We start from the raw sequence: 19,531 nt of genomic DNA, 5'->3' as shown, positions 1-19,531 counted from the left end.
ATCATGGACAGCTGCCATTTTCCCACCTTGTTACAAAAGCAGCATGAGAGAAAACAAATGTGGAAGAAAGCAAAATTTCTCTTAACCATAGAGCAATCCTAACAGTAGTGAAAATTTGGATGTTATAACCTCAACTACATCAATGATTAGATGTTAAATAAATTTTCTTCAGGCATAGAATTGTCTTAATCCTCTCAAAAAACAAAAAAAACAAACAAACAAGAAATGTTGCCAGGTGATGGTGGCTCATGCCTATAATCCTAGCAACTCAGGAAGCTTGAGATGTCAGGATCAAGGTCTGAAGCCAGCCCAGGCAGGAAAGTCCATAAGCCTCTGATCGCCATTTAACCACCAGAAAACTGGAAGTACAACTGTGGACTCAAAGTGGTAAAGCACTAGCCTTGAGCAAAAAGGAGCTCAGGGATAGCGCCCAAGCCCAGAGTTCAAGCCCTATCATGACATGCAAACAAACAAACAAACAAAAAAAAACAGGAAATGTACCACCATTGGTTCAGAATTGAATTAAGTAGAAACTATCAGACTGTTACTAAATTCTAAATTTCTCTATCGAATGTTGGAGGGCATTTGAAAATGTACAAAGGATTTGGAGGCTGAGAGGTCAAGTATATGTTTCTTTTTTCTTGACAAAAATGTAACTTGTTTGGGTCTTTTTATTATTGTTACTGTAAAGGTGATGTACAGAGGGGTTAACAGTTATACAAGTTAGGTAATGAATACATTTCTTTTTGAACAGTCATCTCTTCTGTTTTTTTTTGTTTTGTTTTGTTTTGTTGCCAGCCTAGGCATAGTCCTTGAACATTTTTTTTTTTTTTTTTTTGCTCAAGACTAGCACTCTGCCTGAGCTACAGCGTTATTTCTGGCTTTTTCTGTATATGTGGTACCAAGGAATCAAACTCAGAGCTTCATGCATACTAGGCGAGCTCCTAGGCCACACTCCCAGGCTCTGGGTTTCTTTTTAAATAGTGAATTAGGACCCATTTCACAGGATTATTGAGTATCAAACAGGGTAAAGCATTTGAAACTGTAAGAATATACTAGAATAAAGCCTGTATACCCATAGTTATTGAAGCTGTATTCACAATAACCAAACTGAAGTCAGCCAAGGTGACCAACAATTGATGAATGGATAAAGAAAATATGGAACACTATACATCTATAAAAGATGAAATGTTACTTACAGGGATTTGGGTGGAACTGGAAACCATAGTGAGGAAGATAAACAAAGCTCAAATAGCCAAATATTCCATGTTCTTACTCATTTGTCAAGAATAGAACGATGATGATGATGATGATGATGATGATGATGATGATGATGATGATGATGGAGATTATGGGGTTTCAAAAAGCATGGGAGGAGGACTGTACAATGGACCAGTGGGCAGAGGAAGGTGAAAGGGAGAGATGCTAAAAGATAATGAGAATTGAAGGATATTTCATAAATACACATCAAGAGAGAATAACAATTTCCAGCAAATGCTGAAAAGGGAAAAAATGGGAATATGGTGGCGCAAGTGAATTTGTTCAAAGGCCCTGTTCAAAGGAAGGGTCACAAGGGAACTCCTTCATATTACTAATTTTGGCTAATTCAAACTACAACAATAGGAAAAAGAAAAAACTACCCAGTGCTGGAAGCTCACATCTGCAATACTAGCTACTCAAGAAACTAAGAGCTGAGGATCCTGGTTCAAAGTCAGCCAGACAGGAAAGTCTGTGAGACTCTTCAAAAAGCTCTTCAGAAAAAGCTGTAACACTATGGTTCAATTAGTAGAGCAAAATGGAGCTCAGGGAAAGTGCTTAAGCCCTAAGTTGAAGCCCTAGAACCAGCATAAAAGAGAAAAGAGAGGGGACAGAGGAGAGAAATCTTTATAAGGATCTGATTTTGACCAATATGGCCAAACCATTTTTACACATTAGCCTTGGTCATCTTTGAGATTTCCCAGGAGAGAGGAATCAATATAACAATTATACTTATCTATCAGTCTATGGATTGAGAGGACAGAGACTGGCAGGAATGTTAAGGGCTAGAATTCAAGTCTAGAAGTAACAAAAATACATGAAGTTTGGGGATATAGTTTGTGATCTCTTAAAACATCAACATAATAAACCACTTAAAATTTACATGCACAAATGTTCCAAAGTCCCACAGTGCTGACACCAGAGCCAAGGGAAAAGGCCTCACTTCCCCTTTCAGACTGGGAGCAGCTGCTGTCCTACAGAGATGGCAGATCCACGCCCCTGTCCCTATTTCTCCATCCTAAGCCTTCTAATTAATTCTTTTCCACAAAAGAGGGGACAAGAGGGAGACATGCCAAGAAAAAAATAAAAAGGCTCTAAGGTAGCATGAATCTCTGAAAACAGCATTCTTTTTAAAATATATTTTTCCATAGAAATAATGCTAGGAGTGGCAGAGAGGATTTTGCAGTTGAAACAAACCCAATTGCCAGTTTGACATATTCCAAGCCAAACTGGCTTTGTGTTTGAATTTAGGCACAATTTGCAATGTTGTTTCTATGAGAAAATGTATTCTGAGTTCCAAACAGCCAATTTAGATTTGAACTTACAGTGCACAACACATTTGTAAGTAAAATTGCAGTAATTGTTTTCTTTGGGTATTTTTAGTGAGCCAAGCAAAATGGAAAAGCCAGTGTATGGTTCATTTGCATGTAATTAAATGATATGCACAAATCTATAGACTAAACTTATTTGCAAAATAAGAATTAATGATACTGAGACTGGCTCTCAATTCTCTGTTGTGCATTACTTGATCTGAAATTAATGTATTATGTAGGATAAACAGATTCATCTGACAATTTGAAGCTGCCACATTTGTAATCCATGAAATTAACAGCATACAGAATTACAGAATGACCAACATTTTATTGAATGCAAAATCAGAAACATGGCTAAGTACTATGCAATGAATTCAATCACCATAAGAGCTCTAAGAGGTATTATTACTATACCCAACCTTACCAATGAGTTGACAAATGTTAAGGCGGTTGCATGGACCCCTACGCATTCTGACACCTTTTATTTGTGATTTCTACATTACACTACTCTTCTGAGACTTCCATTTAGATTTTACAGACTTCCAAAATACTCTTTAAAAGGATTTGCTCTTAATAAATACTGCAATTACTAACTATAACTTTATTTATATGGAAACTGGGAAATGAACCCAGAACCTCACACATACGAGGCAGCCACTATCCCAGCACTCTTGGTTTTGAGAAAAGGTCATGAGATCCTCCTACCACCTCTTCCTAAGTATCTAAGATTACAGGGGTTTACCACAACACCTGACACAATTTTTCCCACAGCTCTGGCATTTGTTATCAGAGCCACATGCTTGTTGGACAGGCACTCTAAAGCTGAGTCACACCCCCAATCCTGTTTTTGCACAGATCTTTTTAAGTCTAGCTCCCTGCTTAGACATATACATGCCCTGTTTTTCATTTCCTACAGTAGCTGGGGTGATACAGTTTAACCATCACACTTTTCTTTTTCCAGTAAGAAATATCTTGAAGATTTTTCTGCCTAGGATGTCCAGGAAACCAGATCCTTTAAATCTCAGTCTCCCATGTAGCTGGGAGGACAAGTGCTTACCACCATGGAAGCTACTGGATGAGAAAGAGTCATTTATATGCCTTAACTGTCCTCAAAACACAATCCTTCCAAGGAGGGAGGTGACAAGGATGAATCACCAGCTCCTGGGTTAGTACCATTATAGGTTGAAACTTATAGCCAGATTCTTTTTATTTTAAAACTTTGATATAGTAACACAGGTCAAGTACAGTCATCCCAGCCTGTGGGCATCTTCACTGCACATAGAAAAGGTAAATTAAAAAAAAAAAAGGGAAAGGAATGTCTGTTGTGCCATTTGTAAGGAAATGGGAGACTTGGAAAAAAATTGTATGAGGAAAAGGTGGGGCCAAGGAGAGGGGGTAGAAGAATGCCATGGGGAAGTAGAGGAAACTCAGGCAAGAACTCTATAAGAAATATAATGGAAGGGTTGGATCCAAGGGTGGGGGAGGGGTAAAGATGTTTAAGTGATGACATAGATCAAGATGCATTTATATATATAAAGTTGCTTTGTTAAATGGCCAAAAAAATCAATATAAAACCTAAAAATTAAGAAGAGTGAGGGAGGGGTGAGTTAGGAGGGGTAGGTAAGAATTTCAAAAGGGGTGACACTGATCAAGACACACTGTATTCATAAACTCCTTTGGGGAATGGAACTCCTTTGCACAACTACTTAGAGATAATAAAAGTATATTTTTTAGGGGGAAGCACAGAAACAGTAGGACAGAGGGTGAACTGATACAGTACTGATACTCACTAGACACTACATTAAAAATAAACCATACAATCCGAGGGGAAGGAGGGTTGGGTGGGGAAGCACTGTGAGAAAATAAGGGAGGAGGTGACACTGTCCAAAAAGAAATGTACTCAATTCCTGACTTATGTCACTATAACCAGCATGTATATCACCTTTACAATTTAAAAAGTCTTGAAAACATTCTAAAACATCCTGAGCCAAAAAAAAGGGTAAAGTTCCTTACCTCTTCTTCATGTCTATCAGCATTATCCTCAAACAGTCTTGCTTCCAGAGAAGCAGAAGCACCAAAGAGAGGTGGACACTCGCCTGGGTATTTCCTACATGAGCATCTCACATTCCTCCTTTTAACTCATCAGGCTAATCCTTGCTTTGCAAGGCTAAGGCTGCTGTGAAAAGCATTATTTATTAAACAATGACTTCCAGTCAGTAGCTGTTACTTAATTCCAGCCAACAAAATGGAGGTTTGAATGTCTACCTCCAAAAGATGTAAGATTTGAGCAAGTATAAGAGCCAGTCTTGAGAAAAGTGACTTTCCCATAGTGCTAGGTCATAGTCAAGTGCTGGGGCAGGGGAGTGGGGGCAGCCTGCAGGACCTCAGGATTTTGACAATGGTCAAGTTCATCTGGGTCACTCTAGTTTCTAGTTCATGAGCCCAGTTTGAACCTATTTCCCCCATCTGAGCAAAAGTGGGAGAGCACATGTTACAAACTGCCCTCAACAACCAACAGGTAGTTACCAATTTCCAGTATTTACTATTCTCTCCCACCAGATTCCATTTCCATCTCCCTCCTCTGACCCAAGAGAAGAAAAAACATGTCAACAACCAGCTCAACTTCACTGTGGTGCAAAAGACATCTATGATTTGCAAGAAGTGATCAGTTTGCCTTCCACTTAAATTTTCTTGTTTTGTTTGCCCAACTAGTACTCTACCACTTATGCCACACCTCCAGGCCTGGTTATTTGCTGGTTATTTTAGAGCTAGAGTCTTAGAAACCTTTCTGCTGCATTAGGCTAGAACCACAATCCTCCAACTCAAAGAATCATTAGGTTTTCAAGTATTGAGCCACCAGCACATGGCTTCAATTTCACTTAAAATTTCTTTCAGGACATATTGACATCACCCAGATAATTTTAGAAGAAGATGCAAGTTCTATTAATTATGATTAATGTGGTGAGGTCTACAAAATAGAAGACCTTAGCAGACTCAAAACTAGTAGTAGCAGAAAGATGGGAATCCCAGACTTATAAGAATAACTGCTTTCTTCCTAGATTCAAATACCTGCAAATGTGCTAGCTCAAATAAAATTAAAACACTGAAACAAATGAGAAAAAATTCTAACTAAATAACAAGTAAATGGGGCCAGTGGGTAGAAGGAAGTTCTTTGGACTCTTCCTGTCCCCCAGTAACACGGTACTTCAAAACTGAGCATACACAGAAATATACAAATATATATACCTATAACTAGTTTCCCATATAAATATGCATGTTTTGCCAATTAAAGACCCTTACCCAGGCAGAATTATTTCCAATGCTTTCTTTTTCTTTAACTTTTTTGGTTGTTCTTATTATTTTTGTATTCACCATGAGATAACTCCTTGCATTTGGTTATAGAGGTATCACAAATAGCCAAAGCCAGAACTAGAACACATCCAGGATATGAAGATACTGTCAGGGCCTGAAAAATCACCCAGCAATAGCCCAACTGGAATCTTCCAGTCACTGGAGGAAGTCAGGGAACAGGGTCTGTTCCAGGCCATGACCTTGACTTGAGCACATGGCAGCATTGGTATGACTTATGATTTTGCACTAGACCACAGCCCTGAAAATTCCAGAAACAGGAGGAAAGGAGGGTATCACTTTCAGGAGATGAATACTAAGTCTCTTAGTATTACTGTGACATTATCTAACAGGCCACTTTGCAAAGGACAATTACAAAATATAAAACAAAGATGTTTGTCAAAGTTGGAACATCAATCTGAGCTGAAAGCCAAGAACAAATTATCTTTTACTAATTCACGTCCTGAACAACTTTTTACCCTGATTCAATGACACAAGGGCTTATTCCAATGGTGGCTTTTTAAAACTTGATATAGCTCATAATACCTCTCATGTTTTTATAGCACTATCATTGATGAACAGAGATGGAAAATAGCACATACTTAGACCTTTGCTTATGTGATTTAATGGATGTACACAGCACCCTGGCCATGGGTTAGGTCTGTTACATTCTCATTCAGGCTTTTAAACTGTGCCTTTTATGCCATGTGTTTAAATGTCTGTATCCTTTGCTCAAACATTTTTACTTTGATAAGACGCTGTTAGCAAGAAATTGTGCCAATAATACATTTTATAATTAGAAATAGATTCTACAAAATCAAAAGGTGATTTTTATTAGAACAAGAAAGGCTACATTTTAATGCACCATCACTAGAAATGACAATACATACCAAAGAACTATAATAGCCATAAAAAAAGAAAAAAGCAGGATGACAGCAGACATGATATATTACATCTCTAAAGAACTCAGAACCAGACTAACGAGAAATAAATACACCCCATACACCTCCCACACGTATGTACAGCTTATACAAGCAATGATCTATAAGACATTGGAGAGAGAAAGAGGTGAACATGTACATGTGTAAATATTTATAAATGTTTTTCTGAGAAACATAGAATGGGGTGACCCTTCATTTTATTCAGCTCAAAAGAATTTTACCTAAAACTATTTTCCCAAAAGTACTCTATTCAAAGTATAATGTGTTCTGCTTTTTTTTTTAAGTGTAGAATCCACACACACACACCCAAGTTGTTACAGCGCTTGTGACCTATTACCACAAAGCTTCACACAGTCCTATATTTACATTACCATTGAGGTTGACAGGAGTGAGGACGAGGTGATCAGTGCTTCCAAGCTCTCCACTTACACATGGGAGATCTAAAGACCTTATACATTTAGGATGCAAGTTGGGGTTCTCCCCACTGATGAAGTTCTACCTGCAAAGTCCCCATAGGCAGACTCTCAGCATTATTGGCTGCCATCATTCCTGGGGCCCTGTCACACAGGGGCCTCATTGGACATTACAGTTCTCATTGACCTGAGGCTTGGACTGAGCCTCTGGGCTGGGAGCAAGGCGGCCCCGTTTGGCTCTTAGGCCTTCTCCAGGGCTGTCTGACAAGCTTATCTCTGGAAGATTGTTGATTGAGAGAGACTTCATGGTGGGTTCCTGGGGGCCGGTGCCTGAATCTCCTGCATGATGTTGAGCACCCTTCACCTGTAACACATACACCTTTTGTTAGAGGCTTAAATCACATTCACAGTCTCACCTTGAAAAGGGGAGCCATGAGTGGGGAGTTAGGTTCTTCTACAAGCAATTTTACAATGTGTATTATTTTTCTCCTCTGAAAACAAGCCCCATATAACAGAAAATCAGAAGGATGTCAAATATGATGTATAACGAATTGCCAAACGCTGACACCTCTAATGACCTAACTTGCTCACCAGCCAAGAGTGCAAGATGTTCTGATAGTGAAACTGTTTTCCTCTCTGATGCCCACAAAATGCCTAACTTCACAGTGAGCCCCAAGTGAGCACCAAAACTTACCTGTCCTAACCAAGGCCTGACTGTCATTCAGAATGAGCATGTGCCAAATGAACATTTCTAACTGCACAGAGCAGTTTTTATTTATAGCGTGTAGAACAACTAGGATCTGCTCCTGATAGAAAAAGACTTTATGGAAATCTAATAACAACAGATGCTGGTAGGGATGTGGCCAGGAGGAATCACTACTACACTGTTGGTGGGAGTGCAAACTCGTTCAACCACTATGGAAAGCAGTATGGCAGTTCATCAAAAGACTAAACATAGAGCTCCCCTACGACCCAGCAATTCCACTACTTGGCATTTACCCAACTGTCCAGAAACAAAGACATACTAAATCCACTAGCACAACAATGTTCATTGCAGCATTATTTACCATGGCAAAGATATGGAACCAACCTAGATGCCCCTCAATTGATGAATGGATCAACAAGATGTGGTATTTATACACAATGGAATTCTATGCTGCTGTCAGAAAGAACCATATCGCCCTATTTGTAAGGAAATGGAAAGACTTAGAAAAAAATCATATTAAGTGAAGTAATAAGCCAGACTCAGAGAAACATAGGCTCAATCGTTTCCCTCATTTGTCATAATTAGTAGAAACCTTGGGCTCTCCTAGCAGAAATTTACAATAGAACAAAACCTAGATACATAAGGCCATACAGTATGAAAGGACCTCCAGGATACAGAAACAAAAGCCACAGAAGGAGTGATTGTTGTCCTAAATGTACCATGCTATCAATCATCTCTTTTGCTGTCCCTTGGCTATCTCATATTGTTACAGTATTTCACCTTGTTATCTGATATATTGTATATATGCCTATTTGGTTATTTGAAATCGGATAGGGAAGGGGGGAAAATAAGATGAGTGGTGGGGGGGAGGGAAACAGGGACCAAGACATGAGAAAGGGTATCAATGTATGTGAAGTAATGCACCTTCTATCTGGTGAATATAATGCAATCCTTCTATTAATTACAATAAATATATGAGAAAAAAAAGACTTGATGTAATCATTCTCATTCTTTCGTTGTTGTTTTCATATCCAAATTGAAGGGCAGCTATTTAACAATAAAATTCAGCAGGCATCACCTCTTTGATATTCTACTTTTTAGGAGAATTAGTCCAGAAAACATGAATAAAAAAAAAAAAACTGATGCGAGGATGGGGTAATGAGTCAAGATGGATTGAGATTAGATAACAGAGAAAAAAGATGGGCCAGAACAGAGAATGAAAAGGAAAGGAGCCAAATGTAATGGCACACACCTTAGTTTCAGCCACTCAGAAGGCTGAAACAAAAGGAGATCTTGAGGCCAGGAGTTCAAGACCAGCCTAGGCAACATAACGAGACCCATCTCAGAAAATATGCAAATAGAGCAAAAAGCAAAGGAGGAAGCTCATAACAAGGACAGGTAGATATTTGGTGCAGATGTCTGATCAGAAAGTGACAGAAATTCCTTGACAAGGAGGGAGAAAAAGGAGGGGAGAGAAAGGGAGGAAAGGATGGAGGAGGAGGGAAAAAGTAAAGAAGGAAGGGAAAAGTGAAGAAGGAGGAGAAAAGGAGGAAGGGAAGGAAGGAGGGAGGAAAGAATGAAGGAGGAGGGGGAAAGTAAAGAGGAGGGGAAAAGGAGAAAGGGAAGGAAGGAGGGAGGAAAAGAGAAGGGAAAGAGAGAGAGCTTACAAGTATTGCATTTAAAACTCCTCCATGAAAACTTAATCCCAATTAAATGTCCCAATTAAAGGTATATTCTGCTTCTCATTTGAGACTCCATCTCTCTGGTTAAAAAAATGAGGAAACTGTACTCTGTGATTGAAATTCAAAGTATAGATCATCAATCCTCACACTGATCCATAATCAGATGGGGTCAAATCTAATCAGCAGGACAGGACTCAGTCAGTGATACCTGTGGTTGTGATACAGAAGGAATAGATGGTAAGGAGAGACAGTACAGGGATCCTTAGAAACAAAACTCTCTTGCAGAAAAGAACAATGCAGGCCCCCATAGAACTGATGACTGATGCTACATTAATGTCACAGCTGCCATATTTGATGGCTTTTACAACTGAGTGGCTACTTCTCTGACACTGCCACCAAGCCCGTGTCTTGAAAAATGTAGAACCACCTGGTCTCCTGTCCTCAGCAAATGAGGAGTTTCTGGGCTACTTCATCTCAGTGGCATTGTAAATAGAGGAAGAGCCCTTTCCCAAACATTCCTGTGAAGTCATCAGGTGTCACTAAAGTAACCTAAGGAATTGACTCTGAAAACTCAGCCAGGTACCTTAAGGAGGAGCTCACAAACCTTAGGGTCACAGCTGCTGCTTCAGAAAATAATAACCTTGTTGTATAGCTTTGATGAAAAGTGCTTGACAGATGAGGCAGGCATCTCAGAAAGTGCTGAGTTAAACTGAAAATTACTAGGCTAGGTCCGAACTGTTTGAAACCAATCATAAAGTCTTCCATACCTCCACCCCCACCATTTGGTTCCTAGCCCACAAAACTGCTCAGCAAGCCGCACTGCCAGTGCTTCCTGAACCACATGGAGCTAATGCAGAGAACACACATCTGCAGGAAACCATGGTTACTGCTCCTCGCCAGCAGCGTGGAGAAGCAAGTCCCCTGGTGTGCACAGCTCTTTTCTTCCTAGACAATAAATCTGAACCCAAACCGCTTCGACCATCAATTCTTCATCAAGGAAGGAAAAAACATGATCCAGGTGGTGATTTCATGCAACCATTTCCTAACATATGGGGCGGTCACTTCAAGACGGCATCCACAAATCCATTCATTCCACAAATATGTGCTGAATGTCAGACTTTCCATGAGAATGAAAACACAGGTGAGCCACACACTTAAACCAGCTGCTAAATCATTCTGCAAATCATAAGACAGATATTCAAACAAGTAATAACAAGAGACCTGCCTTAAGATTACTAAAAGGTATGATTCCTGCTTCAAGGGCGCCCAAGCTTTATTTGCGAGTATGGGACCTCTGAGAATAGATGAGAACCTTCACTGAGGGTGGAGGGTGGCTCCCAGTCAATCATAGGAGATGGTACAGACTATACCTGGAAACTAAATACCACTGCTCAGGCTATTTTCATAGCCCAGTGGTTTCCCTGTGGCTAAATCTTTGGTGAAGCTTAATAATTTTGCACCTTGTGGGTAAAAGACTAGGTTAAAAAGTACTCCCTCTCTCCCCTCTCCCCCCCCCCCCTGCTCTTTCCTTTGAGCTGTACTGGGGTTTAGAATCAGGGTCTTAGCTATACCTTCTGCACTATGCAGAAGGTTTTCTTTTATTATCATTGAAAAGTCAGGGTCCACACGTTAACATATTCATCTGTACTGTCCTCTTCACTGCATTTAGATGACAGAAGAGGAGGAGGAGGAGGAGAATGAGGTGGTGGTAGTAGTAGAGGGGAGGAGGTGTTGGTGGAGAGGGAGGAGGAAGGGCAGGAGGAGGATGTGGTGGTGATGATAGAAAAAGAAAGGAAGAAGGGAGAAAAAGAGAAGATGAATCGTTACTTGGGAAGAGGGAAGAAAGTGTGTATAACACTGATTGTGTCTCATATAAGAGATGGACTGCATCCTTTCAATGAATGAAAGAAAACCTTAAGACCTTCCTCAACTTTGAACTAACTTTATTATAAATTTTGAATAAACTTATTACTAAGTATAATTTGCATATAGCTCTTATACATAAATAAAAACAACCCAATTTGCATATGTGTTCCTGTTTTAATGCAGCCAATTTTTTTTTTTTTTGCATTTTGGTCTCTTTAATCTTACTGAGGAACATCCTTGCTTAGGTAAGAATTCTTACATTAAACAAGCCAAGCTGCTGAAGCTCACACACACATTCCCAGCTACTCAATAGGCTGAGGCCTGAGGACCAAGGTTAGAAGCCAATCTGGGCAGAAAAAAAAAATATGACTCCTATCTCCACTTAGCCAGTAAAAGGCTAGAACTAGCTCAAGCAACACAGCAGAGCAAGAACACAAGGTCTTGAGTTCAAGCCCTAGTACTAGTACAAAATAAGATAAAATTAAGCAAATAGGAGCTATGTACTTTTAATGTTTTTTTATCTAGATCAAGATCAGGGAACAAAGTAACATCACAGAAATCCAAAACTTTGGAAGTGGCACTGTGGCTCAAGCAATAGAGCTCTATCCTTGAGCTGAAGAGCTCGGGAGTGGTGCCTAGGCCCAGATTTCAAACCCCAAAATCATAAAAAAAAAAAAAAAAAAAAAAAGATGGAATGGAGAAATTCAAAATTGCTATCTAGCAATTTCCAACAGTATTTCCAAGGTCCCATCTGAAGAACACTGGCATTGTGGCAAGAATGAAGAGTGTGGAATTCGATGGGGAAATGGGAGAGGGAACCATGGGAGATAGAACCACCATGAACCTCTATTTTTTTTAACACCACGTACTATGTGAGATCAACAGTTTCAGTTAAATAACATGCATATGCTATGCATATGGACTGCAACTGCTGCTGGTAAAGATTACTATGCTTTACATCACGTTGTGTGGACTCTAGTAAGGCACACAGCAGTGAAGATCCTGCCCCACCTTAACAATCACAACAGGAGCATCCATAATCAGAGCTCCTCTTTAGCTAGCTACTGAAATAATCCTTTACACCGAAAGGGAAGAATAAAAAGCCATATTGAATCAGGAGCTAGAAGCACACCAGAGTGAAAATTCAGACACAAGCAGTAATAGTAAATGTCCATGGCCACAAGCAAAATCACCTCTTCAAAGCTTTCACAGCCAAGCTTGAAACTTCCTTACAAATGCATTGTTTTACTTTTACAGAGTAACTATTTACCAGTGACCTGTTGGTGGAGGATGAGATAGGACCACAGGACCCTGCAGGCTCACTCTCCAGCTGCTCTCTCCTGCACTACCTGAACCACATGGGACCATCGGGCTTGACAGGCTTCTTGAGTGACATGCGCACTGTTCAACACTGTCCCCAAAAGCCCTGTGATTCCTGGAATTGCAGACACGCTAGCTGCTGACAGTGTTACCTTTTGTGATCTGCTGCCACCAGCTGTTGGTTTGGAGGACTCTGCAGGATTCTCTTTGCCCAGACTTAGTGGGGATGGGGTTAACTTCTGTGCAGCAAGACGGGGGCTGGTCCTCCTCGCCATGGTTGTTCTCCGCAGAACATAGGGGCTGGTCTTTCCTGTTGGGATGTCACTGAACCCTAAGGGCAAAAAAAAAAAAAAAAAAAAAAAAAGAGCTGTTTACTGCCATATACTATGGAAATGGCATCCATTATGGAAAATCTTCACCAAGATAAATTTCTGCTGCAAATAAGACACCCCACAGGCCTTGGAATAAACACTGGAACTGAGGGGGGTGGAGGGGAGAGGGCAACATGAAAAAGAAAAGGCCTAGTTCCTATTTAAAGCTAGGGAAATATATTTAAAAAAAAAAAAGCATTCGTTTCAGAGACACACACATGCATGCCTAGGTAGGAAGGCAGACTGGCATTCTAAGAGTGACTGCATCCTGGTTCACACTGTCTACTTCTGGAGAAAGAAGTGGCCTCAAGAACAGGCCAGTCCCAAGGATACTAGAAGACAGCATACTACCTACACTCCACATAGCATCGAGGCTAACTGAAGGTAAGCCCTTAAGGCTTTACTAGTAATTCACCTACCAGAGACAATTTATTAAGCTTGAGAGCTACGGTCACTTGTAAGTGTCTCCTAAACTATCTACAACAAAGAATTGGTTTTGACTGCTGTAGAATATTTAAAATAAGACTGAATCGATAGAAGAAGAAAAAAATAAAAAACAAAAGCAAAAAAGACAAACAAACAACAATGTCAGTCTGTCCAGAAGATGCAGCAAAACCAACAACTACAACATTTCCTAAACTTTTCCTATCTCTATTTCTTTTCTGACTACTTTAATCATGAGCCAGTCATAAGCAGCACAAAGACTAGCCCTGGGTCATACTTCAGAGTAACTGCGTTTTTAAAAGCAGAACAAAAACAACAAACAAACATGTTCAGAGGCTGCATGTTCAATGGCGCTGTGGCTCAAGTAGTAGAGAGGTAATCTTGAGCTGAAGAGCACAGGGACAGCACCCAAGCCCAGAGTTCAAGACCCACAACTGACAAAAAAAAAATTACCAGTTCTTTTTGTAGTATATCATGAGTAATTAATGGTAGGTATTCTTTCAAAACCTTACCAATTTTAAAGTTGTTCAATACAGTTTCTGAAGACCAGTTAGGACTAGAACACAATAATCTAAAAATCTAAACAAAGTAAAACTGTTTCTGTCTTTTCATAAGGTAAGTTTTAATATGGAATATTCCCAACTAACACATGCAGTTTGGTTTTAATGGGACTAAGCCCAAGAATTTACCACTAAGCTATATCCTCCACCCCATAATTTTATTTTAATCATGCATACCTTTCTTTACAACCTCTGGAAGTCCTTCTGGCTCAAACTCATCTTCCTCCTCCGCAGAGCAAATTCCACCCTTGATCGCTTTCCTACTTTTTTTAGAAAATGTTTCTGGGGTGGAAGGAGCTGATCTATCCCTGTTCTCCAGAAGCCCACTTGACCTCTGCCTCTTGCTTGAAGCTTTGCCTTGACTGCCTGAGAACTTCTCTGGAGCAGTAGGGACTGGAGATGGCCGGGGCACGGCTGCGTTGGATAAAGGCGAATTGTGGAGGTTATGTCTAGATTGTTTTGAGCTCAGAAAAGCAACCTGTGTTTCTAACAACTCTTTGGCGTTCTCTAACTTTTCATGGGTGATGAGCAGGGAACAGTACTTCTCCAAGTATTCTTCTGCCTCCTTGGTTTTGTCTTCAAGTGTCTCTTTCAGCTCTTTGATCTCAGCCATTAATTCATTCACATTGGCATCCACAGAAGTACCTGCCAAAATAGAAGTGACACACAAGGATTTGATTCTGATCCAGTTCTATACTAGACATTGCAAAGCAGATAATCTTACAACTTCCCTTTAAATTTCACAGAAGGGCCAAGAATATCTTTACCAGTATATGGTTCTTTAGTTCATTAACTCCTGGTGAGGAAGTACCAACAAGGTATATAGGCTAGTGGATTATATGCTTTTATTTGAATGGCTTAAATATAAAAACCATCAAAACTCTCTCTCTCACCCAATTCATTAAACTTCCTTGAAGAGCGTGGTGAATGGGATCCAATGAATTAATTTCTCATAGTCTCTTTTCCCTTTCCATTATTTTCAACATAAATGAATGAACAATAGAATTTATTTTAAGTTCAAACAATGTCTGTTGCATGGCTTTGAGACAGGTGAAACCAAGTGGAGAAACTGATGGGGCAAGATTTGGGGGAGCCTATAAAAAGGTGTAGGAACTGAAGTTAAGGATGGCACTCAATCCATTAGCAAAGCCCCGATACTTCAAACTACTTTACTCATCCTAGCAAGGAAAACCACTAACCTGCCCTGCAAGCTCCAGCAAGAGCATCTACTCGAGCTATGCCATCACCTAGGCACATGACAAGCACATCCCACTGGAGCATAAGTGAAAAAAAGTAACTAGAAGTTCACCATCCCTTACTTTTCATTTTGTCTACACACCCAAAAGATGTAGCTCCCTACACTTTCACTTTAGGGGACCTGGGAGACTGGGCCTACTTCAACCACAATAAGAAATTACCAAGAACAATACAGAAATGTAGATGCTCACTGGTCTTTGAAGAATAAGTGTTTAAATGCATATTAGTGACATTCTTAGAAAAGTACCAGCAGGATTATTTCTGGAGGAGTTGGTCATGGGACTTGAACTCTGGGTCTGGGAGCTGCCCCTGAGCTCTTTAGCTCAAAGCTATCGCCCTATCCCTTTGACCACACTCCCAGTTTTCTGGCAGTTAATTGGAGATAAGAGTCTCAGGGACTCTATTTCACCTTGTTATCTGATATATTTTATATGTGCTTAATTGGTTATTTGAAATTGGACAAGGAAGGGAAGAAATCAAGATAAGTGGGGAGAGGGGGAGAGGGAAATGGGGACCATGTCATGAGAAAGGGTATCAATGTTTGTGAAGTTATGCACCCTCTATCTGGTGAATATAATGTAACCTTTATTAATCACAATAAAAAAATATTTAAAAGAAAGAGTCTCAGGGACTTTTTTTTTTAATTTTATTTTTTTTATTGTAATTAGTAAAAGGGTTACATGATATTTGCCAGATAGAAGGTGCATTAATTCACATACATTGATACCCTTTCACATGTCTCAGGGACTTTTGTGCCTGGGATGGCTTTGAATCTCGATCCTCAGACCTCAGGCCTCTTGAATAGCTAGGATGACAGAAGTAAGATAAAATAATTTAATCATTTTCTTTTTCTTTTTTGGTCAGTCATGGGACGTGAACTCTGGGCCTGGGTGCTGTCTCTAGGCTCTTTAGCGCAAGGTTAGTGCTCTACCACTTTGAGCCACAGCACCACTAGCAGCAGGATATTTTGGGGGCATGTTTTACAGAAGAGAAGACAAAAAGAATTTTTAGAATGTAGGTTGCATTCTAAATAGGACAATGACCACAAGTTTAATACAAAACTCAGAAATCAGAAAATACGTAACTGCTGAAAGTCAGCACTCTGAATATTAAAGAAAAATAACCCTCTCCTGGGTACGCAGCCTAAGTGTGCCAGCAAGCACCCACCTGTTTTCTGCTTCTGTGCAGCTTCAAGCTGAGAAACCTCCTTCTGCAATGTTTTCTTTTCTTCTTCCAGCTGTTTACAGGATTTCAGCAACAACTTTATTTTCCCCTGAGCACGCTCCCTCTCCTTCTTCAGTTGATCTACATATTTAAGATGGTCCAGCTATAAAACAGAAATCACTCCATGTAAGACTTTAAAGATGATTTCTTTTAGCTAAGTATATAGAAAAACAATTCTGAGACATATTAAAGGATTACATATTATAAATTTAGGAATTATGTTCAGAACAGAATATCCGAACAATGCTCCCTCTCCATCCAGTTTCCTAAGTCTTCTCGATGGATCTCATGGGTTTTGCTCACCACTTTATTTTATGCAGAGCTGGGTCTGAACCCAGGGCCTCACAATGGGTTAGGCAAGTCCTCTACCATTTGAGCTATACTTTTAGACTTCTGTTTTAATTTTCTTTTTGAAACAGGGTCTCAATAACTTTGCCCAGTCTGGCTTTGAACTCAATATTCTCCTGCTTCTACCTCCCAAACTGATGGAATTATAGGCCAGAGCTACCACACCCACTTACTTATTTTTGTCAGTTGTGGGACTTGAACTCTGGGCCTGGGCACTGTCTCTGAGATCTTCAGCTCAAGGATAGTGCTCTACCACTTGAGCCACTTTCAGTTTTCTGGAGGTTAACTAGAGATAAGAGTCTCATGGACTTTAGTGCCTGAGCTGGCCTTGAACCATGATCCTCAGATCTCAGCCTCCTGAGTAGGTAGGTTACAGGTGTGAGCCACCAGTGTGTGGACCATTCACTTTTTTTTTTTTTTTTTGGCCAGTCCTGGGGACTGAACTCAGGGCCTGATCACTGTCCTTGGGCTTTCCTCAAGGCTAGAGCTCTACCACTTGAGCCTCAGCACCACTTCCAGCTTTATTCTACGTATCTGGTACCGAGGAATCAAACCTGGGTCTTCGTGCATGCTAGGCAAGCACTCTTACCACTAGGCCAAACTCCCGACCCTGGACCATTCACTTTTTGAGCACTGTATACACATTCCTAGCTTCTTGTGGCACCTTTGAGACTCATGACAGTTTGAAATGGTGGAAGTTACTACAATCTGAACATAATATAAGCTTGTGCTCATTGTTTTTAAAAACTAATAGAGTTTGGTATGCATATACCAAATTATCAGAGCAATGACAACTGTATAATGACAATCTAAACACTGACCATAACAGAATAAATATATCAGGGGAAACTTACTTTGCTGTTCTGTAATTGTTCTGACAGCACTTTTAATTCTTCAGTTAGCCTCTTTCTCTCACCACTAAATTCTTCTTCCAGATCTGTTGTTTTCCGAATCGTCTCCTGCATTTCCCTCTGCAGCTCAGTTTCCTTTACAGTCATTGTGTTAACCTGAAATTTAATGTTTATTAGTATCTGTTTTAGATGGTCTACTTTAACCACTTAATCTACTAAATCCACTCCCAACACAACATCTTCATGACATTCACTTAGCATCCAATAATAAAATGGAATCTAAATAATTCTCCCTTCAGTAATTCAGTCCATAACATCTCCACAACCTACTGGAAAGTTTGCCTTTTCTTCTCAGCAACACTTTTACAAAAACTAGAAATTAAGAAAATCAAAGACAAATAATGTGAAATCTTAAACTCTCTAGAAAAGTATCATTTTGAATTAAAAACCAGAACTATTCTATGACAAAATGGTTCACGTTTTATCACTTCTTGGATCTTTACTAATCCCCACAGGCTATCCTAATCTTCAAGAAACGTCATAATTAGGTAAACCAGCAAATAATCTACCCTTTGATCACTGCTCCAAAAGAAAAGCAGTATAGGTAACTGTGTCATATTAACTCAGCTCTTGCAAGACATCCATAAACCTAAAAATCCTAGAAAATACAACCTTCTGATGGACTGCCTTTTCAGGACTCTCCTTTCTTTGATCTGCTCAGTAAATAAAGAAGCCCCTTTCCCAGACCACTAAATTAGGAGTGGGCTACAACATAACTTGTTTCTAATATTGAGACTTTTGATGGCAGATCAATCCTTAAATCATCAGCTAGCCAAACAAGGGACGTACATGGGGAAGGAAGGAAGAAGAGAGTGTAAAGCAAAACCCTGAAGATGCCCAGGGGCCTGAGTTCTCTGTTGATTTTAATTATATGTGTATATTTACAAGTTCTCCCATAGATGACAATGGTAGGGTAGGGCAGGTGGTCTCGTCTGGTTCTACCTTGTGTCTGTTAAGACTGTGGCCAGCAGGGGATCTCAGCTGGTCAATACGTGGCAATTCCCACCTTGTTTTTGTTTTGCTGTCTTCTGTTTTTTGGTTTTATGCCAGTCCTGGGCCTTGAACTTAAGGCCTAAGCACTGTCCTTGTGCTTTCTCAAAGCTAGAGCTTTACCACTTGAGCCACAGCATCACTTCAGGCCTTTTTTTCCCATATGTGTATGGTACTGGCTAACTGAACCTGGGTCTTCGTGCAAGCACTCTACCACAAGGCCAAACTCCCAGTCCCGCAATTCCCACTTTGATGTACTGTAAGGAAACCTAATGAGCAGGAGGCTTGATTCCTACATGGAACATCTCCTATGTGGAGCGGGCCTATCAACTTAATCCAATGAAAATGTCTCACAGGAAAGTATCAGAGCCGTCACTACTCTCTGGGACAACAAATGTTCCAGCATTTCAACACCCTTCAAACAGACTGGATCTGTACCTTCTGACTGTAATCCAATCTATCTGTAAGGCAAAGATATGGCAGAGTATAAGGGCAGCCCTGTGGCAAAAAGTTAGTGAAACCTAACTTGGTGGTGGCCACTATGTACGGAAGTGGCAAGTAAGAAGCTCAAGGTCCAGAA

The 19,531-nt window shown here is 40.1% G+C and overlaps 1 protein-coding gene across 1 annotated transcript in view; it reads right to left on the bottom strand.

Moving 5' to 3' along the window:
- Positions 1–7,354: 7,354 nt before the first annotated feature.
- LOC150039004 (centromere protein F-like) overlaps positions 7,355–19,531 on the bottom strand; it is a 51,495-nt gene continuing 39,318 nt past the window's right edge. The window contains exons 14-18 of the mRNA XM_090328154.1: positions 17,905–18,057; positions 16,646–16,805; positions 14,399–14,866; positions 12,999–13,177; positions 7,355–7,636 (exon numbers count right to left, since the gene is read on the bottom strand). Coding sequence (XP_090184280.1) covers positions 7,433–7,636; positions 12,999–13,177; positions 14,399–14,866; positions 16,646–16,805; positions 17,905–18,057 — 1,164 coding nt within the window. The 3' untranslated portion in view covers positions 7,355–7,432. The remainder of the gene's footprint in view (positions 7,637–12,998; positions 13,178–14,398; positions 14,867–16,645; positions 16,806–17,904; positions 18,058–19,531) is intronic.

Source organism: Megascapheus bottae, unplaced genomic scaffold (assembly GCF_031878675.1).
Source record: "Megascapheus bottae isolate mThoBot1 unplaced genomic scaffold, mThoBot2.hap1 H_1, whole genome shotgun sequence".
Taxonomy (NCBI): Eukaryota; Metazoa; Chordata; class Mammalia; order Rodentia; family Geomyidae; genus Megascapheus; species Megascapheus bottae.
The sequence above is the reverse complement of the archived record's forward strand: the minus strand, read 5'-3'. Positions and strand labels throughout refer to the sequence as shown.